Below are 23,713 nucleotides of genomic sequence, written 5' to 3'. Positions count from 1 at the left end.
GAGAAGGGGGGGTGAGGTGAACTTGTGGGAAATATTCTCAACATTACAGCCAATCGCTGGCCCTCGATCATCTCCAAGAATTTAACCACCAAGTCTCTCTCTATCTCCCCTACATCAACACACGGACTGGTACCTGACTTCCTTGACACTCAACACTGCATCCATGCCAACGATAAATTGGCTTAATCCGAAACTGGCACTCAGAACAGTTTTTCCGGTTTCAATTACAGCACAATGGCTTCAACCACGAACCACATGTCTGACAAACACCACAAATTAAATAATATATTTCACCTCATAAAATAATGTTTCCATGAGGTTTTGCCCTTGTGCGCTTGCGTCTAGGGCGCGGTCACTCCATTGGCACATTAAAGGTGCGCGGGGATAAAGAGGCGTGACAAGTGGCTCAGCTGGGAGGTCCTGGAACGCACATGTTCTCTCCGGGCGTGGTCGTGGCGGGGCTTAGGAACCATAGGCGATTCCGGTTGGCTCCTGGACATGACAGACGTAGGTCGGGCGTGTCTGAAGTGTGAAAGTGGGCATGTTATCAGCGGTCAAAGGAAGTGGCTAGTTTTCCATTCCATCCATTCATAGCGCAACCGCTCATAACGTGCATAGGCGAGATAGGGATCAGCGAGAGAGAGACAGAGAGAGGGTTGGATTAGAGCACTGACAGCCACCTCAGTCAAACAGTTGAGAGACACACGGTCACAACCTGCTGAGGGGGCAAAACTAACGGGACCGGAAAGTCTAAATCCAATCCAGATCACTTCTTAGCGGGTTAGGGAGAGAAGACCACCGACCACCTCGAGACCCCGCACTGATTGAAAAGAGGGCAGAGTTGGAGAGTAAAACAATCCGTTTAGAAAAAGAATTCAAATTGATCAATCCAGCCACCCTATACTCTGAACCATGGAGCGCAAAATCCCTGACTTCGCTGGTACCTGGAAGATGAAGAGCTCAGAGAACTTCGAGGAGCTTCTCAAAGCGCTGGGTGAGTGATGGTAATGATGGTGGTGGTGATGATGATGATGGCGATGAAGGGGATGGTGGTAAATATTTGTGGTACATATATCCCTAACTTTATTCTAGCCTATTATTATAGCAGTTATTTAATTATTACTGATTGAATATAGCTATCTGAACACACTAATATATTGGTCAGATACGTTTCTCCCTCTCTCTCTGTCTGAGATACGTTTCTCTCTCTCTCTCTCTGTCTCTGTCTGTCTGTCTCTCCCTCTCTCTCTCTCTCTCTCTCTCTCTCTCTCTCTCACACACACACACACACACACACACACACACACACACACACACACACACACACACACACACACACACACACACACACACACACACACACACACACACACACACACACACACACACACACACACACACACACACACACACACAGTGGTTCATGCATGCACTTATTAATCAGACATGTGGTGCACTCTGTGCGTCGCGTGAGTGGGGGGTCTTTGTAATTCTGGCGATGCTTGCCCCCCCGCCACCCAGCCTCCTTCATCCTTCTCTCCCCCTCCCCTCACTGCCCCGCTACCCCAGCCATCCTCCCCTCCCCCTCGCCTTACTCCGCCAGACAATGGAGACAAACGGCGGCACCTCTGTCCGTGTCTTCGCGCGGAGAAAAATAACATCACATCGTGCAAGTGTGTGTGTGGGATCGGAAGAAACAGACGCTTCAAAGAGAAGAGTCCGTTATGACGTGACAGTGCAGGCCATTTGGAATATTATCAGCCCGCATGCCGAAACTAATAGCTGTTTCACTGTCATTTCATTCTCAATCTGAAAGGCCTCGCTCCACACCTGCAGCAGTTTGCATGGAATAAAAAGACAACGCCTGTTCATTTATCTGGCAGGGTGTGTGAGTGTCTGTCAGTGGTTGCCAATTTGATTATTTTTACTAAAATACAAGGGCATACCAGGAATACATGTATATCAACACACATATGGGAGGGAGGAGAGAGAAGCCTGCGAGAGAGAGAAGCCTGTGTTCATGCGCAAAAGTGCAATATGTGTCTGTGTTATGAACTAGTTGTAAATGCCACCATTGTTCCTGCCGGAATAACCGGAGTCAGTGGCGCATCACCCGCCAGGCGCGCGCATTCCAATTTCCTGGTTTGACTGAGGCACCAATTAACATAAATCTGCTCTCAGTCTTTACCCATCATTACCCACACGAGGGGTGTGTGTTAGGGGTAGCGTGCTGAGAGATAGAGAAGGGGGTGAGGTGGGGGGCAGAGGTAGCGTGCTGAGAGATAGAGAAGGGGGTGAGGTGGGGGCCAGAGGATAGAAAGGAAAAAGGGTCAAACAAAAGAAGAAAGAAAAGATGATGAAATGAAACTGACAGAGAGATGGGGTGTGTGTGTGTGTGTGTGTGTGTGTGTGTGTGTGTGTGTGTGTGTGTGTGTGTGTGTGTGTGTGTGTGTGTGTGTGTGTGTGTGTGTGTGTGTGTGTGTGTGTGTGTGTGTGTGTGTGTGTGTGTGTGTGTGTGTGTGTGTGTGTGTGTGTGTGTGTGTGTGTGTGTGTGTGTGTGTGTGTGTGTGGTGTGTGTGTGAGGGTGTGTGTGTGTGTGTGAGTGTGTGTGTGAGTGTGAGTGAGTGAAGGGAGGAGAAGGGGAGCTGTTCCCATAAAAGGGAGGGACTGTATGTGAGGAAAGTAACTCAGACAGACAGAGGGAGAGGATACACACACACACACACAGCACACACAGACACACACACACACACACACACACAGGCCCAGGACATTCACAGACGCAGACGTGCACACAGACCTGGCACAGAAATATTTGGCCAGACTCTCTAGAGAGAACATACATCTGCACACACTTGGAAGCTAAAACACACACACACACACACACACACACACACACACACACACACACACACACACACACACACACACACACACACACACACACACACACACACACACACACACACACACACACACACACACACACACACACACATGGTACATGTACACACACACACAGCGCGGCTGGATGCAACCTGTCACCACTCCTCCCTCATCCCTCCTCCCCCTCCTCCTCTGTCTACCCCGTTCCAAATGCTTCCTATGGCCTCTGCTCTTTGACCTTTAACCCTGACCGTCTGTGTGATTGTGTGTGGTATGGGTGTGTGAGTGGGGTGTGAGTGTGTGAGTAATGTGTGTGTGGTGTGGGTGTGTGAGTAGTGTGTGGGGTGTGGGTGTGTGAATAGTGTGTGTGGGTGTGTGAGTAGTGTGTGGGGTGTGGGTGTGTGAGTAGTGTGTGGGGTGTGGGTGTGTGAGGGGTGTTGGTGTGTGAATAGTGTGTGTGAAGTGTGGTTGTGTGAATAGTGTGTGTGTGAGTTGGGTGTGTGTGAATAGTGTGTGTGGGGTGTGGGTGTGTGAATAGTGCGTGTGGGTGTGGGTGTGTGAGTAGTGTGTGGGGTGTGGGTGTGTGAGGGGTGTTGGTGTGTGAGTAGTGTGTGTGGGGTGTGGGTGTGTGAGTAGTGTGTGTGGGGTGTGGGTGTGTGAATAGTGTGTGTGGGGTGTGGGTGTGTGAGTAGTGCGTGTGGGTGTGGGTGTGTGAGTAGTGTGTGGGGTGTGGGTGTGTGAGTAGTGCGTGTGGGGTGTGGGGTGTGGGTGTATGAGTAGTGTGTGGGTGTGTGAGTAGTGTGTGTGGGGTGTGGGGTGTGGGTGTATGAGTAGTGTGTGGGTGTGTGAGTAGTGTGTGTGGGGTGTGGGTGTGTGAATAGTGTGTGTGGGGTGTGGGTGTGTGAGTAGTGTGTGGGTGTGTGAATAGTGTGTGGGGCGTGTGGGTGTGTGAATAGTGTGTGTGGGTGTGTGAATAGTGTGTGTGGGGTGTGGGTGTGTGTGTGTGTGAGTAGTGTGTGTGAGTAGTGTATGTGGGGTGTGGGTGTGTGAATGGTGTGTGTGGGGTGTGGGTGTGTGAATAGTGTGTGGGGTGTGTGTGTGTGTGTGTGTGTGTGTGTGTGTGTGAGTAGTGTGTGTGGGGTGTGTGAGTAGTGTATGGGTTGTGGGTGTGTGAGTAGTGTGTGTGAGTAGTGTGTCGGGTGTGGGTGTGTGTGAGTAGTGTGTGGGGTGTGGGTGTGTGTGAGTAGTGTGTGGGGTGTGGGTGTGTGAGTCGTGTGGGGTGTGTGTGTGAGTAGTGTGAGTAGTGTGTGGGGTGTGGGTGTGTGAATAGTGTGTGGGGTGTGTGTGTGTGTGAGTAGTGTGTGGGGTGTGAGTGTGTGTGAGTTGTGTGTGTGGGGTGTGTGAGTAGTGTATGGGTTGTGGGTGTGTGAGTGTGTGTGTGTGAGTAGTGTGTGTGTGTGTGTGTGTGTGTGTGTGTGTGTGTGTGTGTGTGTGTGGGGTGTGGGTGTGTGTGTGTGTGTGTGGGGTGTGTGTGTAGTGTGTGTGTGTGTGTGTGTGGGTGTGTGTAGTGTGTGTGGGGTGTGTGTGTGTGTGTGTGGGGTGTGGGTGTGTGAATAGTGTGTGTGGTGTGTGTGTGTGAGTAGTGTGTGGGTGGTGTGAGTAGTGTGTGGGGTGTGTGGTGTGTGAGTAGTGCGTGTGGGGTGTGGGTGTGGGTGTATGAGTAGTGTGTGGGTGTGTGAGTAGTGTGTGTGGGGTGTGGGTGTGTGAATAGTGTGTGTGGGGTGTGGGTGTGTGAATAGTGTGTATGGGGTGTGTGTGTGTGAGTAGTGTATGTGGGGTGTGGGTGTGTGAATGGTGTGTGTGGGGTGTGGGTGTGTGAATAGTGTGTGGGGTGTGTGTGTGTGTGTGAGTAGTGTGTGTGGGGTGTGTGAGTAGTGTATGGGTTGTGGGTGTGTGTGAGTAGTGTGTGTGAGTAGTGTGTGTGAGTAGTGTGTGTGAGTAGTGTGTCGGGTGTGGGTGTGTGTGAGTAGTGTGTGGGGTGTGGGTGTGTGAGTAGTGTGAGTAGTGTGTGGGGTGTGGGTGTGTGTGAGTAGTGTGTGGGGTGTGGGTGTGTGAGTCGTGTGGGGTGTGTGTGTGAGTAGTGTGAGTAGTGTGTGGGGTGTGGGTGTGTAGTGGGGTGTGGGGGTGTGTGAATAGTGTGTGGTGGTCTTGTGTGTGTGTGAGTAGTGTGGGGTGTGGGTGTGAGTAGTGTGTGTGTGTTGTGTGTGTGTGGGTGTGTGAGTAGTGTATGGGTTGTGGGTGTGTGAGTAGTGTGTGTGTGAGTAGTGTGTGTGTGTGTGTGTGTGTGAGTAGTGTGTGTGTGTGTGTGTGTGTGTGTGTGTGTGTGTGTGTGTGTGTGTGTGTGTGTGTGTGTGTGTGTGTAGTGTGTGTAGTGTGTGGGGTGTGGGTGTGTGAGTAGTGTGTGTGGGGTGTGTGTGTGAGTAGTGTGAGTAGTGTGTGGGGTGTGGGTGTATGAATAGTGTGAATAGTGTGTGGGGTGTGAGTATGTGAATAGTGTGTGGTGTGTGTCTGTGTGTGTGTGTGAGTAGTGTGTGGGGTGTGAGTGTGTGAATAGTGTGTGGGGTGTGTGTGTCTGTGTGTGTGTGTGAGTAGTGTGAGTAGTGGGTGGGGTGTGTGTGTGAGTAGTGTGTGGGGGGTGTGAATAGTGTGGGTGTGTGAATAGGGGTGTGGTTGTGTGAAAAGTGTGTGAGGTGTGAGTGTGTGTATAATGTGTGGGGTGTGGGTGCGTGAAAAGTGTGTGTGGGGTGTGTGTGAGTGTGGGGTGTGTGTTGGGGTGTGTGAGTAGTGTGTGTGGGTGTGGGTGTGTGAGTAGTGTGTGAGGGTGTGTGTGTTTGTGAGTAGTGTGTGGGGTGTGGGTGTGTGAGTAGTGTGTGGGGTGTGTGTGTGTGAGTAGTGTGTGGGGTGTGGGTGTGTGAGTAGTGTGTGGGGTGTGGGTGTGTGAGTACTGTGTGTGTGGTGTGGGTGTGTGAGTACTGTGTGTGTGTGTGGTCATCTTGTAAGGCTCCGACACTTCAAACTAATTTGGAAGACTAACACACAGAATCACTTCAGCTCCTTAGGTATTCAGGCAGTAACATTCTGTAGAACTAGCTCCCCGGTCCCTCCTGACCCAGGCTCTCCCAAATGCTCAGGACCCACTGGTTGTTTGCAGATGATTGTCACTGCAGACATTTTGTTGACTCATGACATTACACAAAGGTTTCAGAGGGTCACACGATAAACAATGTTTTGAAACCATTGCAAACTAGCATAATCAAGGAAACTTTAAGGTGTAGTTTGTTACAGAATCATTTTAAGTTCATACGTCAACTGCCAAAGTGATGTATGAGTCTCTTCATGCATATTGCTTGTGACAGTGCACATCTCTTTTCAGTGTGTGTGTGTGTGTGTGTGTGTGTGTGTGTGTGTGTGTGTGTGTGTGTGTGTGTGTGTGTGTGTGTGTGTGTGTGTGTGTGTGTGTGTGTGTGTGTGTGTGTGTGTGTGTGTTGGTACATACTATATGTGACTGTGCGATTCTGTGTGATTATATTTACCCTCGGTGACAGGTGGGAATGTGTGTGAGGTGAGAAGTGGGAAATCCAACTCGCCGTGCAGACACACACACTGACGCCTAGACACGCACGCACACGCACACGCAGACACACACACACACACACACACACACACACACACTACTGCCCCCTCTCTCTTTTCTCCTGCTCTATTTTTACACTTTCACTATTTAGCTTTTACTTTCTTTCTTTCTTTCTTTCTTTCTTTCATACTCTCCTCTTCTTCTTTCTCTCGTTTCAACCAGATGTATTTTTCTATCTCTCTGTCTTTCTATCCCGCTCATGCCCTCTTCTCCATCCCTCTCCCCTCACTCACCCCTCTTCTCCATCCCTCTCCATCCCTCTCCCCTCACTCCCCCTCTTCTCCATCCCTCTCCCCCCTCACTCCCCCTCTTCTCCATCCCTCTCCCCTCACTCACCCCTCTTCTCCATCCCTCTCCCCTCACTCACCCCTCTTCTTCTCCATCCCTCCTCCCCTCACTCACCCCTCTTCTCCATCCCTCTCCCCCCTCACTCACCCCTCTTCTCCATCCCTCCCCCCCTCACTCCCCCTCACCCCTCTTCTCCATCCCTCTCCCCTCACTCACCCCTCTTCTCCATCCCTCTCCCCCTCCTCACCCCTCTTCTCCATCCCTCTCCCCTCACTCACCCCGCTGCTCTCCTCCATCTCCACTCACTCCCCCTCTTCTCCATCCCTCCCTCTCTCCCTCCATCTCCCCTCACTCCCCCCTCTCTCCCTCCCTCTCTCCCTCCCTCTGTCCCTTCTGTTTCCTGACAGGAAGGTGTAACAGATTACTCTGTCCCCCGGGGCGACTCCAATAATTTCCCCCTCTCTCTGCACTCTGCCCTGCTGTCCCTCCACACACACACACACACACACACACACACACACACACACACACACACACACACACACACACACACACACACACACACACACACACACACACACACACACACACAAATGCAAAACACACACACACGCTGATACAAACACACAAGCATAAATACACACACTCCCCCTCATTGTGGTGTCTAGGGTGTGTGTTGGCTTTGTCTCTCTATCTGACAGGTGTTAGATGCCACTGCTCTATGCAGCATTGTGATGAGCAAGAGTTTAAGTTGGGATATGAGACTGTGTGTGTGTGCATGTGTGCACACACACATACACACACACATATATAGTGCCTTTTCACACCCCTTGACTTTTTCCACATTTTGTTGTTACAGCCTGAATTTAGATTTGAGTAAAGCAGGTTTTTCCCTCTCATTTGGGCGATACTACAGAACTTTAAATGTCCTTTGATTGAGTTGATTTATTGAATGCCAATGTATGTGCCTGTTTCTACAGTCTCACCATACAAATAATGTCTGTGCTTGTGCCTGGAAATGTATTTACTCTGACCATGTGTTTGAGCAAGAGAGTGTGTAGCCTGTCTCTCTGTGTGTATCATGACTGTGTTTTTCCTCCGTGTGTGTGTATGCTTGCATGTGTGTGTTCGTGCGTGTGTGTTTGTGCGTGTTCAAGGTGTGAACGTGATGCTGCGCAAGATAGCGGTGGCAGCAGCCTCCAAGCCGTCGGTGGAGATCACCCAGGAGGGAGAGACTCTGTCCATACGAACCTTCACCTCCGTCAGAACCACCCACGTCACCTTCACCGTGGGAGAGTCCTTCAACGAGGCCACGGTCGACGGACGCCCCTGCACGGTACACACACACACACACCACACGCACACACACACACACACACACATATATAGTGCCTTTCACACCCCTTGACTTTTTCCACATTTTGTTGTGTTGTGTTACAGCCTGAATTTAAAATGGATTACGTTTTCATTTTGTGTCACCCAATATTCCATAGTGTCAAAGTAGAAGTATGTTTTTACAAATCTTTACAAATGAATTCAAACATACATCTGAAATGTATTGAGTCAATAAGTATTCAACCCCTTTGTTATGGCAAGCCTAAATAAGTTCAGGAGTAAAAATATGCTTGACAATATGCTTGTCACATAATAATTTGAATGGACTCACTCTGCAATTATGGTGTTTGACTACCTCATCACTGTAACCCACACATACAATTATCTATAAGGTCCCTAAGTCGAGCAGATCATTTCAACACAGTTTCGACCACAAAGAACAGGGAGGTTTTCCAATGCCTCGCAAAGGGCACCGATTGGTAGATGGGTAAAAAGCAGACATTGAACAGCCCTGTGAGCCTGTTGAAGTTATTCATTACACTTCGGATGGTGGATTACAGTTTTTTTACAACTGCTTACACAAGTTTTCAAAACTGTCTCCTTTTTTTCAAAACTCTACACACAATTCCCAAAACTGCACCCACAAAATGCAAAATGCCTCACATCTCCTTCAAAATGTAACACTGCATTCAAAATGCCATAAACACATGTCAGAATGAAGCATTTGCATCAAATGGCAAACACTGCTTTCATAATAATACATTTTTGGATATACCATGTAAACACTGTTGTTCTAAATCTAAAGCTCTTTGGTCTTTCATAGGCTTATATCTACATTTCAATACAATGTTCTACAGTGAAAGTAATCGGCTGAGAGGCATAACAAGTACACTGTAAACACCAATGCAATGTAGAAACAGAAAATATTTATTAGGCCAAACATTACTGTTGTATACAGTAGCATACAACAAAACCATAAACATATGTAAACCAAAAGTATATTCTTTAGAATACAGTAAAGAACACAATTGTGTGTGTGTCGTCCCAAGGGGGCAGTACAGGAATTGGTAGGGGGGGGGGGGGGGTCAGTCACCAGTGCTAAGCTATGCTTTTCTCTTCTCCGGCCTGAGTCTGGCCACGATACTTCGTCCACATCACAAGATAGGTTTTCTCTTGCCAAACATCGAGGGAAGAATCTCCTAGAATGACGTATCCAACCTTGGACAGAGGCAACCTCTATGTCCCCACATGGAGAGAAGTATCTCCTAGCATGGCGTATCCAACCTTGGACAGAGGCAACCTCTATGTCCCCACATGGAGAGAAGTATCTCCTTGCATGGCGTATCCAACCTTGGACAGAGGCAACCTCTATGTCCCCACATGGAGGGAAGTATCTCCTAACATGGCGTATCCAACCTTGGACAGAGGCAACCTCTATGTCCCCACATGGAGGGAAGAATCTCCTAGAATGACATATCCAACCTTGGACAGAGGCAACCTCTATGTCCCCACATGGAGGGAAGAATCTCCTAGAATGACATATCCAACCTTGGACAGAGGCAACCTCTATGTCCCCACATGGAGGGAAGTATCTCCTAACATGGCGTATCCAACCTTGGACAGAGGCAACCTCTATGTCCCCACATGGAGAGAAGTATCTCCTAGCATGGCGTATCCAACCTTGGACAGAGGCAACCTCTATGTCCCCACATGGAGGAAGAATGTATCTCCTAGCACATATCCAACCTTGGACAGAGGCAACCTCTATGTCCCCACATGGAGGGAAGAATCTCCTAGAATGACATATCCAACCTTGGACAGAGGCAACCTCTATGTCCCCACATGGAGGGAAGTATCTCCTAGCATGGCGTATCCAACCTTGGACAGAGGCAACCTCTATGTCCCCACATGGAGAGAAGAATCTCCTAACATGACATATCCAACCTTGGACAGAGGCAACCTCTATGTCCCCACATGGAGAGAAGTATCTCCTAACATGGCGTATCCAACCTTGGACAGAGGCAACCTCTATGTCCCCACATGGAGAGAAGTATCTCCTAGCATGGCGTATCCAACCTTGGACAGAGGCAACCTCTATGTCCCCACATGGAGAGAAGTATCTCCTAGCATGGCGTATCCAACCTTGGACAGAGGCAACCTCTATGTCCCCACATGGAGAGAAGTATCTCCTAGCATGGCGTATCCAACCTTGGACAGAGGCAACCTCTATGTCCCCACATGGAGAGAAGTATCTCCTAGCATGGCGTATCCAACCTTGGACAGAGGCAACCTCTATGTCCCCACATAGACCATATTTATAATTGCAGTCTCTTGTACATCTGTAAACAAGCGTCCTCGTCCTCCATGATGTCTTTGCCTTTCCACTCTGTACAGAATTCAAACACAGTATCTGTTCAGCATAGGAACTGTAAACAATGTACAAAAAAATGTAGTACAGCATGATAACCAACCTCATTCATTCAATGCAGTGCAGTAAATGGATGGCTTAGAGTTACAAATGTTTATGCAATACTATGAAGTCATACGTATTTTACAGTACATTACTGTAATGCTAAAATAGTCATTAGATAGTTGCATACCTGTTCTCATTTCTGAAGGTTCGAATTATGGACGCCACTGTAAATCGACTCAAATTGGGCTGGACTCTCAGTCCAGCCTCTCTCATGGTCAAACCGTGGTTGATCACATGATCAACCAATTTTGCCCTAATCTCATTAGAGATGCCTCTCCTTCCTTCTCTTCTTTGCCCTCGTCCTCTTCCTCTCCCTCCAGTCCTCTTGCTCTCTGTCCATTGTTGGCATCCATTGTTCAAAACAGGTAATCTGACCTTTGACCTATTTATAGGCCTATACTACAGTAAAGCAGTGATTGGTTAGTGATCAGTTAAGCTATTAGTGTTTGCACATGTGAGGAGTGTGTGTGTGACCTGGTGAATAAGTGTAGCATTTTGATTGGTTGTGTTTGGAAAAGGAAAGCAAGTCACTTCCTGTTAGATTTTTGTGTTTTAGGTTGAGAATTGTGTGTAGTATTTTGAAAAAAGTGTTTTATGCAATTGACAACTGAGTCAAAGGCTGAGAAATAGCTTATGGTTTTTAACATTTGGTGTGAGAGGTTTCAAAAATCGTGTGACATGAAAAGATTTTGTGTGTAAGCAGTTGGAAAAAACTGTAATACACCCAGTCACTACAAAGATTCAGGTGTCCTTCCTAACTCAGTTGCTGGAGAGGAAGGAAACTGCTCAGGGTTTTCACCATGAGGCCAAAGGTGACTTTAAAACAGTTAGAGTTTAATTGTCGCGGGAAAGGACTAGGAGTAGTTTAGGATAAAAAGAAACGGAATAGAGCTAAGTACAGGCAACATTCTAGAGGAAAACCTGGTTCAGTCTGCTTTCCAACAGACACTGGGGGACAAATTCACCTTTCAGCAGGACAATAACCTAAAACACAAGGCCAAATATACATGGGAGTTCCTCACCAAGGCGACATTGAATGCTCCTGAGTAGCCTATATTGTTTACTTAAATCGGCTTGAAAATCTATGGCAAGACTTAAAAATGGCTGTCTAGCAATGATCACCAACCAACTTGACAGAGGTGGAAGAATCTTTTTAAAGAATAATGTGTATATTTGTACAATCCAGGTGGGCAAAGCTCTTAGAGACTTACCCAGAAATACTGTCAGCTGTAATCACTGTCAAAGGTGATTCCAACATGTATTGACTCAGGGGTGTGAGTACTTACAGTGCCTTGCAAAAGTATTCGGCCCCCTTGAACTTTGCGACCTTTTGCCACATTTCAGGCTTCAAACATAAAGATATAAAACCGTTTTTTTTTGTGAAGAATCAACAACAAGTGTGACACAATCATGAAGTGGAACGACATTTATTGGATATTGCAAACTTTTTTAACAAATAAAAAACTGAAAAATTGGGCGTGCAAAATTATTCAGCCCCTTTACTTTCAGTGCAGCAAACTCTCTCCAGAAGTTTAGTGAGGATCTCTGAATGATCCAATGTTGACCTAAATGACTAATGATGATAAATACAATCCACCTGTGTGTAATCAAGTCTCCGTATAAATGCACCTGCACTGTGATAGTTTCAGAGGTCCGTTAACCTGTTACTCCTACCCCCTACTTTTTCGAACATTCTGTTAAAAATCGCGCAACATTTCAGCACCCTGCTACTCATGCCAGGAATATAGTATATGCATATGATTAGTATGTGTGGATAGAAAACACTCAGATGTTTATAAAACTGGTTAAATCACGGCTGTGACTATAACAGAACGTGCGTTTCATCGAAAAGTGCAGGAAAATCTGATCACTGAAAATGGGAAAATATATCCATGCGCCACTTCAACCAATTGTTAAACGTGAACCACATTAAATGGGGCCGAGGTTGCAATACCTACAGCTTCCACACGATGTCAACAGTCTTGCCATTTGCCTACTATTTGTTTCTTGGTCAAACAGACACAAGGCAGCGCAGTTCTTCCGGTCTCCGACCGGATATTTTGGTTGAGATTTACCCGGACATTATTTCCAGACGTACAGCTATAGAATATACATCGCCTCGTGATCAATTTGATCGCTTTTTAACGTTTACTAATACCTAAAGTTGCATTACAAAAGTATTTCGAAGTGTTTTGTGAAAGTTTATCGTCAACTTTTTTAATTTAAAAAAATAACGTTACGTTATAAAACGCTATTTTTGTTGTTGATCACACAGTCTTCATAGATCGATATCTAGGCTATATATGGACCGATTTAATCGGAAAAAAGACCCAATAGTGTTTATGGGACATCTAGGAGTGCCAACAAAGAAGATGGTCAAAGGTAATGAATGTTTTATATTTTATTTGTGCATTTTGTGTAGCGCCGACTATGCTAATGATTTTGTTTACATCCCCTGCGGGTCTTTTGGGGTGTTACATGCTATCAGATAATAGCTTCTCATTTTAAAAATCTGACTTGTTGCCTGGATTCACAACGAGTGTAGCTTTAATTCAATACCCTGCATGTGTATTTTAATGAACGTTTGAGTTTTAACGAGTGCTATTAGCATTTAGCGTAGCGCATTTGCATTTCCAGATGTCTAGATGGGACGCCTGCGTGTCAGGTAGGAGCAAGAGGTTAAAAGCGCAGAGAGCATCATGAAGAACAAGGAACACACCAGGCAAGTCCGAGATACTGTTGTGAAGAAGTTTAAAGCCGGATTTGGATCCAAAAATATTTCCCAAGCTTTAAACATCCCAAGGAGCACTGTGCAAGCGATAATATTGAAATGGAAGGAGTATCAGACCACTGCAAATCTTCCATAGGACAGCAATCAGTCGTATATTGCACAAATTTGGCCTTTATGGAAGAGTGGCAAGAAGAAAGCCTTTTCTTAAAGATATCCATAAAAAGTGTTGTTTAAAGTTTGCCACAAGCCACCTGGGAGACACACCAAACATGTGGAAGAAGGTGCTCTGGTCCGATGAAACCAAAATTTAACTTTTTGGTAACAATGCAAAATGTTATGTTTGGCGTAAAAGCAACACAGCTCATCACCCTGAACACACCATCCCCACTGTCAAACATGGTGGTGGCAGCATCATGGTTTGGGCCTGCTTTTCTTCAGCAGGGACAGGGAAGATGGTTAAAATTGATGGGAAGATGGATGGAGTCAAATACAGGACCATTCTGGAAGAAAACCTGATGGAGTCTGCAAAAGACCTGAGACTGGGGCGGAGATTTGTCTTCCAACAAGACAATGATCCAAAACATAAAGCAAAATCTACAATGGAATGGTTCAGAAATAAACATATCCAGGTGTTAGAATGGCCAAGTCAAAGTCCAGACCTGAATCCAATCGATAATCTGTGGAAAGAACTGAAAACTGCTGTTCACAAATGCTCTCCATCCAACCTCACTGAGCTCGAGCTGTTTTGCAAGGAAGAATGGGAAAAAAATTCAGTCTCTCAATGTGCAAAACTGATAGAGACATACCCCAAGTGAATTACATGCTGTAATCACAGCAAAAGGTGGCGCTACAAAGTATTAACTTAAGGGGGCTGAATAATTTTGCACGCTCAATTTTTCTGTTTTTGATTTGTTAAAAAAGTTTGAAATGTCCAATAAATGTCTTTCCACTTCATGATTGTGTCCCACTTGTTGTTGATTCTTCACAAAAAAATACAGTTTTATATATTTATGTTTGAAGCCTGAAATGTGGCAAAAGGTCGCAAAGTTCAAGAGGGCCGAATACTTTCGCAAGGCACTGTATGTAAATTACATATTTCTGTGAATGTTCAATACATTTGCAAAAACCTCTAAAAACATATTTTCACTTTGTCATTATGGGATATTGTGTGTAGATGGGTGAGAAAAAAAAAATATTAAATCCATTGAATTGAGACTGTAACACAACAAAATGTGGAATAAGTCAAGGGGTATTAATACTTGCTGAATATTGTATACATTATATACATCATTGTATACATCATACACACACACACACACACACACACACACACACACACACACACACACACACACACACACACACACACACACACACACACACACACACACACACACACACACACACACACACACACACACACACACACACACACACACCTCTGTACTCACATTCTTCTCTGTCCCACACCCTATCCACTGTCCCTAATGAAAGCCTCGACTCATGTTTGACCCCTAAGCTACAACTCCCCAGGTTTTATCTGTTAGGGGAAACCCAGACCTGTGGACTGTGGAGTGTTAGAGGGACTATGGGATATGATCCAGTGTTGGCTTGGTCTCTGCTTCCACTGGGTTGATCTATGCTTTTACTAAGGCCTCTTTAAGGTCTACAGACTCTATTTAATTAGGCATTTCCCATATATTCACTGATAGCATATGAAACCCCTCCCTTAGTCTCATAGGAACAATGTCACTGCACCATTCTCCACTTCTGTCCCGTCTGAACTCCCTCCCTCCCTCCCTCCCTCCGTCTTTCATTCTTGCCATGTGTAAGTCTCTATCAAACTCTCCCTCTGATGGCCTCTGCTTGGCTGTCTCCAGAGGAAACAGACAAACACCCAGAGCCTCTCTCTACTAACGATGAGCACATCACACATTATCATCTCCTAGATATTCCCTCTCTCCTTTCCTCCTTCTCTCCCCCCAGAGGCCATGCAATAGCATACACACTAGGTCACCTCCCTATTTTTCTCTCACTCTTACCAATTATTGTTCTATCCATCCATCCATTCTCCACCTGCCTATCTGTCCAAAACATGACTTTCATCTCTCTGATGCTCATCTAACTGTATTGTCTGTCTGTCTGTCTGTCTGTCTGTCTGTCTGTCTGTCTGTCTGTCTGTCTGTCTGTCTGTCTGTCTGTCTGTCTGTCTGTCTGTCTGTCTGTCTGTCTGTCTGTCTGTCTGTCTGTCTGTCTGTCTGTCTGTCTGTCTGTCTGTCTGTCTGTCTGTCTGTCTGTCTGTCTGTCTGTCTGTCTGTCTGTCTGTCTGTCTGTCTGTCTGTCTGTCTGTCTGTCTCACAGAGTCTTCCAAAGTGGGAGACAGACAGTAAGATCAGCTGTGAGCAGACTCTGCAGAAAGGGGAGGGACCTAAGACCGCCTGGACCCGAGAGATAACCAATGACGGCGAGCTCATCCTGGTAAGACTCTCTACTGGCAACCTGTCCTGTCAATCAACCCCAGTTAGAGGCATTGTACTGTACAACCGTCCATTGATACATTTTGAACACAGTATGCTTGAGGATCTCAGTCATTTTCCTTCCACACAAAGAAGGGAAGACTCACCTTATCCACTACCAATGTGTAACACCCATCTACTGGAGCCTACACACTGTGGGGCCAGGAAGTTCTTCCATAATACCATAGTCATCAGATCAGTGTTAACGAGGGAGGGAGGGAGGGAGGGGAATAGGAGGAAGAGAAACAATTTAGGTCTACTGGAACCAGGGGCGCAACTTTCAATTTCATTCTGAAATTGCATTTTTGTCCCCCCCCCAGTTTTATCATTGGAATGTGATACAAAACGTGGCAACGGTTTGCTTTAGGACCATGCGGGTGCCTCCGAGCGATCGGGTAGGCTGTTTGGAGTGTTTATCTGACTGATTTAGTTGTTGTTTTTTTAATACAAAAAGGTTATGTCCCGACCACTTCTAAAACCAAAGTTGCGCCCCTGACTGGAACGTATAGCTAATGATCATCATGTGTGCCACTGTGTGGAGTGACATGAAGCTCAAAATGAAAACTGCCACTCTGTAAAAAGACGTGTCGTTAGAGCGAACACAAGTGAACCCGTCAAACCAGAGACAACTCCCTCGTTTCCTGGAATCAGTTTGTTTTCCCATTTGTCAAGGACCATGAACAAATGCATCTGATGCATTGCACAATATGTGGTCTGTCTCTGATCATTCCATCTCTCATGCTGAGTGTTTGGCTTCTAATTCAATTAGTCAACTTAGATCTAAAATGGTTTTCATGGTAAAAAAAGCCATAACTTTGTAATACAGAACCATAATAAGGACTCGGTCAGGACACCTCTTGTTGGAAGAGACAGTCACAGACAGGGACTGAACAGGATGGATTGAGACGGTGTTAATGTTGGATATGAATGAATGCTTCTATTGAATACTGCACATCTTTATCAATTCCTTGGATATGAATACCTATATTAAATACATCTATAAATTCCTCTCATTCCAGACCATGAGTGCGGACGATGTGGTGTGCACCAGAGTCTACGTACGAGAGTGAAAGAGAAGACAACTCTTCATCCTTCCATCTCTCTCACCACTCACTCACTCCACAACCCCCCAGCCAGACTGGGCAGGGTGAAATCAGCTTGTAGAATCTAGTTTAACTCCAGTATATCTGTCACAAATCCATGGGATTGAACCCAGTCTAGTTGACCTATATCTATTAAAGTCAGTCTTGCCAATGTTCTGTCCACTTACTCAGTGAGGTTGTTAACCTGAAATTGTGTCTTTTTCTGAGTCTTTGTACGTGCAAGGTTATTGATCCATGTGTGTGTATGTGTGTGTGTGTGTGTGTTTGTGTGTACGTGCTAGTCAGGGGAGTAGGTCTAAGTGTGTGTATCAGTGTCTGACTATATTTGTAGTTGTGTAAACCTATGAGCTCTACCAGTTATAAGGTCAGTTACTTTGTGTCTGTTCTCTCTCTCCTTCTCTCTTCCCTCTTATCTCTAAGTCGATAAAGTTGTATATTTATGACACTAGATCTGATACCGTGTTGCTATGGTTTTTACTTTGTCTCTTTTATATAAAATCTGATCATTGGAAATGATGCTTTCTATGGGAAGACAATAAAACACCATGTTGACTCCATACGGTTTGGGTTTTTGGTAACACACACACACACACACACACACACACACACACACACACACACACACACACACACACACACACACACACACACACACACACACACACACACACACACACACACACACACACACACACACACACACACACACACACACACACACACACACATCTTGACATGCACACGAACGCATGCTCGCACACTTACTTACACACAAACAGTACCGATGTAGGATCTTCATTTGAGCCAGTTTGCTACAGCAGGAAAATAATCCTGCAGAAACAGGAAATGTGAATTATTATCTGGATTATGACTAATGGTTGGTACATTTTTCGTAAGGAAAAATAAAGTCTGAAATTTTAAAGAGGAAATTACAAACTTCAGAAGCCCTTTTAAACCTCAACTACACAACAAGTTTTAGATTTCCTGCAGTGCAGGAACATTCTCCGGCAACAGACAGGGTGATCGTTCATCTGTAAATACTCAAGGACTAAGAGTTTACTGGTAAATACCGCTTTATGGTTTGTGAGTATAACTGTAACTCACCGTTGGCGTCTAAATACACACACACACACACACACACACACACACACACACACACACACACACACACACACACACACACACACACACACACACACACACACACACACACACACACACACACACACACACACACACACACACACACACACACACACACACACACACACATTAGTACTAGTGCTGGCACAATTACCATATAACTGTGTAACCGACGGTTATGGATGAAGACCGTCATAAAAGTTAAACAACTGTCATAATCGTTGCGGCTGAGTCTGTTTCCGCGGTAACATGGACTCTTAAAAATGTGATGAAACTTTGTTGCTCCTTGCTGAAAGGTGTTGTAGCAAACAAGTCTTGGGGTGCCAACGCCCCAACAATGCTGCAACAGCACACATAGAAATAGAATGAATCATTCTAAGCACATGCAGTCAGGAGCAGAGGGGGAGAAAATATAGAAAATAAATAAATAAATACCAATATATTTAGTATTATTTGCTACTTGAACAGTTATTAGGGAGACGGTGGTCATTTGGCTGGCCAATTAGCATCATCCAAAATTGCATGACCGTCACAGCCCTAGCTAGTACACATCTTATTTTAGACTTTGTCTCAGCTGTCTGCAACAAGAATAACTTGTCTGTCTCTCCGCCCCCTCGAGACTCTCCCTTTTTCCTTCTCCCCATCCCTCCCGTCTTTCTCTCTCTGTCAATCATCTCTCTACCGCATGCCCTCCTTTCTTTCTCACTGCCTCTCTTCTTGGTCATTTTCTCCCTTCATCCTCTCTTCTCTCTCTCTCCCCCTTCTCCATTCACTCTCTCACTGTGAGAGCTGTTTCACAGATCTGAGCAGAGTCTTCCCGGCTCTCCTGGAGATGACTGTAGAGTATAGCTTTACATATTGATCCCAGAGGATGTATCTGAGTTGTCCTGATTGGAGTTCCAACACACACACACACACACACACACACACACACACACACACACACACACACACACACACACACACACACACACACACACACACACACACACACACACACACACACACACACACACACACACACACACACACACACACACACACACACACACACACACACACACACACACACACACAGTGGTGGAAAATGTACCCAATTGTCATACTTGAGTAAAAGTGAAATAGGCCAGTAAAATACTACTTGAGGTCTAAAATTATTTGGTTTTAAATACACTTAAGTATTAAAAGTAAATGTAATTGCTAAAAAAATACTTAAGTATCAAAAGTAAAAGTATAAATCATTTAAAATTCCTATTATTTAGCAAAGTAGACAGCACAATTGTCTTGTTTTTAAATTCTTTGGATATTCAGGGGCACACTCCAACACTCAGACATTATTTACAAAAGATGCATTTGTGTTTAGTGAGTCTGCCAGGCCGTAGGCAGTAGGAATCACCACGTGTTCTCTTGATAAGTGCGTGAATTTGACTATTTTCCTGTCCTGCAAAGCATTCAGACTGTAATGGTTACTTTTGCTTGTCAGGGAAAATGTGTGGAGTAAAAAGTACTATATTTTCTTTAGGAATGTAGTGAAATAAAAGTAAAAGTTGTCAAAAATATAAATAGTAAAGTAAAGTATATATACCCCAAAAAATGAAAGTATTTTTTACTTAAGTACTTTACACCACTGCAAACACACACGCGTGCACACACACACACACACACACACACACACACACACACACACACACACACACACACACACACACACACACACACACACACACACACACACACACACACACACACACACACACACACACACACACACACACGGGTGTGCACGCGCGGGCACACAGACATACACTTCAATATTAGTCCTTCATCTCTGAAATCACACAAACACATCTGTCGTTAAGGCAACAGTTAAAGATGATGATGATAAGTGGAATGAAGTTGAACATGAGTCTATTTGATGGACAGTTGAGTTGGCCAGTTGGAACCCAGAGATGGCTAGGGTGGGGCCCAACCAATCCGGCCAATCAATGATCAGAAAAAAAGGGTCAGGAGGCGTGTCCCGACAGGCAGGAAATGCCAATGGGATTATAGGGTACTGTTGATTGACAGCAGATGTGCTTAACAAGGAGCAGAATCTTTAAGGAAAACCTGGAAATTGAAGAGAACTGGAGACACTCTCACACACAGAGCACGGTGATAGAGGTAGAGGAAATGGAAAATAGAGAGGTACACAAGGAAAGGAATTTAGAAATGTTCAAAATGGTCTTTCTCTCATGTTTGACCCCTAAGCTACAACTCCCCAGGTTTTATCTGTTAGGGGAACTCAGACCTGTGGACTGTGGAGTGTTAGAGGGACTATGGGATATGATCCAGTGTTGGCTTGGTCTCTGCTTCCACTGGGTTGATCTATGCTTTTACTAAGGCCTGTTTAAGGTCTACAGACTCTATTTAATTAGGCATTTCCCATATATTCACTGATAGCATATGAAACCCCTCCCTTAGTCTCATAGGAACAATCTCACTGCACCATTCTCCACTTCTGTCCCGTCTCTCTCTCTCTCTCTCTCTCTCTCTTATTCTATCTCCCTCTGCAGCTGTGTGTAGTTACAGTGTGACCTCAGTAAAGTCCCGTCCTGGCCAGTAAAAGGGGTAGATAACTGCCCTTCTCTGCCTGTTTATTAGCCCCTGGGGCAGTAAAAGGCAGCTGTTTCGCCCCCTTCAAAAACACACGGCCTGCACTGGACCCCCGTAAAAACACACAAACAGTCAGAGACACACACGCACTTGCATACCGAACCAAACACACACATTCTGTAAACTCTTCACACGTACCATCAAACACTCACACTGTACGCGCAGCTCGTAAAACACACACTCGGTACACACACACACAAGGTGAGCACACACACACCATGCTGCACTAAAGCAAGCAAGTGAAAACAACTCACATGCATACGATACAATACACACCTACTGTACACTCCAACCAGAGTGCCTGCAAATCATATATTTTACCATAAAGATGGGTGCATTGCATAGAAAAACCCTTAAATGTATATCTGGGCCCAGACTAAATCTGACATTTGTATCCTGATTTGAACAACATTGTCATATTCCATGGATAAAACTGAGGCTGTACAGTACATGTTGATTGGCACTACTGTATTGGGCTTGGTTTGAATTGATGCACCAGCCCGCGTTACAGTATGTTGAACACAAAACTGTCAACCTTTCCTGGTGATGGAGTGCACTGGTTATGCTAATCTGATATGATGAATGAGACATCCTAAAGACAAATGGACTTCCAATACCTGCTAGCATAGCTAGCCTGGTTACCATTGGTAATCAAGGAATATGTGAACCGAGATGTAGCACAAGCTCTAACGAGGTCTGTGTGAATGCAGGTTTGTATAGGTGCCCTGAAGCCATGCCTGTCTCAAAGCAGAGTGCGATGGATGATTTGTGTTCAGGGTGGTGAGAGATTGGTGTGTGTGTCTCCGTGTGTGTCTCTGTGTTTGTTTTTGTGTGTGTGTTCATGCGTGTGTCCGTGCCTCCATGCATGCCTATATGTAATATAGCAGATGTGAGATGGATGATTTGAGTTCAGGTTGGGGCGGTTATTGACACCTGGGTCAACTGCATTCTGGGGAAGCTAGTAAAGTTGTGGGAGGACTGATGCAAAAATGTCCCACAGGCGACAGTACCACAGGGCATGATGGGTAAGAGGCCCACGCCTTCATAGACACAGAGTGCTCGCGACAGCCTGACTAAAAACACACACACACAACATACACACCAGCTAGCACATTTGGCATTTGGCATTTGCCTGAAGGTACATTTTCAGGTTTTATTAACGTTCTGAGAACAGAAATGGTATGTTGTTTGAAGTTAAGTTAGTAATGTTCTAAGAACATTTTCTAAATGTTGTGAATGTTTTGAACGAAATGTAAAGGTTATTTGGAGGTTTTTGAAATAACTTCATTAAAACTTTCACTGAATGTTTCAAAACGACTGCTAGCTCAGGTTAACTGTTTTGAACTCCATGCACGGATAGGACACATGGAAATTCATGTATTTTCTATTGTGGCATGGCGTCAGTGAGATTCAAACCTATGATCATCTGTCCTCTATCCATAGAATTAGTCCCCTGCACCACCAGGCAAATGGAATGGAGATGTTTTTAAATAACATTCTTAGAACATTCTTTTAATGTCACTAATGTTTTCTTGTGGTTTTTATGGAACATTTTCTTAATGTTCTGAGAACATGACTTTAAATTGAACTATAAGGAAACCTACTGAAAATGTTATGCTGAAGTACTCAAATTCCCACAGAAGAACATTGTTTCTAAACGTTCTCTGAACTATTTGAGAACATTCCCAATGTCAAATCAAATCAAATTAAAAATCAATTGTATTTGTCATATGCTCCATAACGAATAACAATAACGAGTAGTGATCACTGTTTCGGTCACAGGAAATGATGGCGGAGACAATAAGTAAAAAAAAAAAAAGTTTGGTCAGGAGCCTGTAAGATGGCTGCTATCCATTGCAACGCCATCAAACCAGTTGGAGAACGCTCCTAGAACGTTAACATTTTAATTAAATGTAACCATGTTTAAATGTCTGTTAAATGAATTAAATACCAAGAAAATACATTTATATACACTACCATTCAAAAGTTTGGGGTCACTTAGAAATGTCCTTGTCTTTGAAAGAAAAGCATATTTTTCGTGCATTAAAATAACATCAAATTGATCAGAAATACAGTGTAGACATTGTTAATGACTACTGTAGCTGGAAACAGCAGATTCTTTAATGGAATATCTACCTAGGCGTACATAGGCCCATTATCAGCAACCATCACTCCTGTGTTCCAATGGCATGTTGTGTTAGCTCATTTTTATTTGACCTTTATTTTAAAACCTGTTTGGGATAGGGGGCAGCATTTTCACGTTCGGATGAAAAGCGTGCCCAGAGTAAACTTCCTACTACTCTGGCCCAGAAGCTAATATATGCATATTATTAGTAGTATTGGATAGAAAACACTCTGTTTGAATGATGTCTGTGAGTATAACAGAACTCATAGGGCAGGCGAAAACCTGAGAAAAATCCAACCAGGAAGTGGGAAATCTGAGGTTTGTAGTTTTTCAACTCATTGCCTATTGCCTACTTCCTAAGGCTTCCACTAGATGTCAACAGTCGTTAGAACCTTGTTTGATGCTTCTACTGTGAAGTGGGGGCGAATGAGAGCTGAATCAACCAGAGGCTGCCAGAGTGCCATGAGCTGATCATGCGCGATCACGTGAGAGTTAGCTTGTGTTCCATTGCAATTCTAAAGACAAAAAAATTATCCGGTTGGAACATTATTGAAGATTTATGTTAAAAACATCCTAACATCCTAACATCCTAAAGATTGATTCTATACTAACTGTAATATAACTTTTTGAACTTTTCGTCTGAACTTTCACCTGGACCTGCCCACGCTTCGTCAGTTTGCATTTGTTTACCAAACGCGCTAACAAAAGAAGGTATTTGCACATAAATGATGGACTTGATCGAACACAACAAACATTTATTGTGGAAC

General features: G+C 44.8%; 1 protein-coding gene across 1 annotated transcript; it reads left to right on the top strand.

The window, feature by feature from the left end:
• The first annotated feature begins 571 nt into the window (after positions 1–571).
• On the top strand, positions 572–17,583 carry LOC124005665 (cellular retinoic acid-binding protein 2-like). The gene is made up of 4 exons (XM_046315110.1): positions 572–994; positions 8,026–8,204; positions 15,769–15,885; positions 16,943–17,583. The coding sequence occupies exons 1-4, from the start codon at positions 913–915 to the stop codon at positions 16,991–16,993; spliced, it is 429 nt and encodes a 142-aa protein (XP_046171066.1). The 5' UTR covers positions 572–912; the 3' UTR covers positions 16,994–17,583.
• Positions 17,584–23,713: the final 6,130 nt, after the last annotated feature.

This window comes from Oncorhynchus gorbuscha, linkage group LG19, assembly GCF_021184085.1.
Source record: "Oncorhynchus gorbuscha isolate QuinsamMale2020 ecotype Even-year linkage group LG19, OgorEven_v1.0, whole genome shotgun sequence".
NCBI classification, from domain to species: domain Eukaryota; kingdom Metazoa; phylum Chordata; class Actinopteri; order Salmoniformes; family Salmonidae; genus Oncorhynchus; species Oncorhynchus gorbuscha.
The sequence above is the reverse complement of the archived record's forward strand: the minus strand, read 5'-3'. Positions and strand labels throughout refer to the sequence as shown.

Bases quoted from the DNA above. Each gene is read 5' to 3' on its own strand.
- LOC124005665 (XM_046315110.1), top strand. From the start codon at position 913: ATGGAGCGCAAAATCCCTGACTTCGCTGGTACCTGGAAGATGAAGAGC. The intron at 995-8,025 runs GTGAGTGATGGT...TGCGTGTTCAAG, and splicing joins GGAGCTTCTCAAAGCGCTGG to GTGTGAACGTGATGCTGCGC. The intron at 15,886-16,942 runs GTAAGACTCTCT...CTCTCATTCCAG, and splicing joins ATGACGGCGAGCTCATCCTG to ACCATGAGTGCGGACGATGT.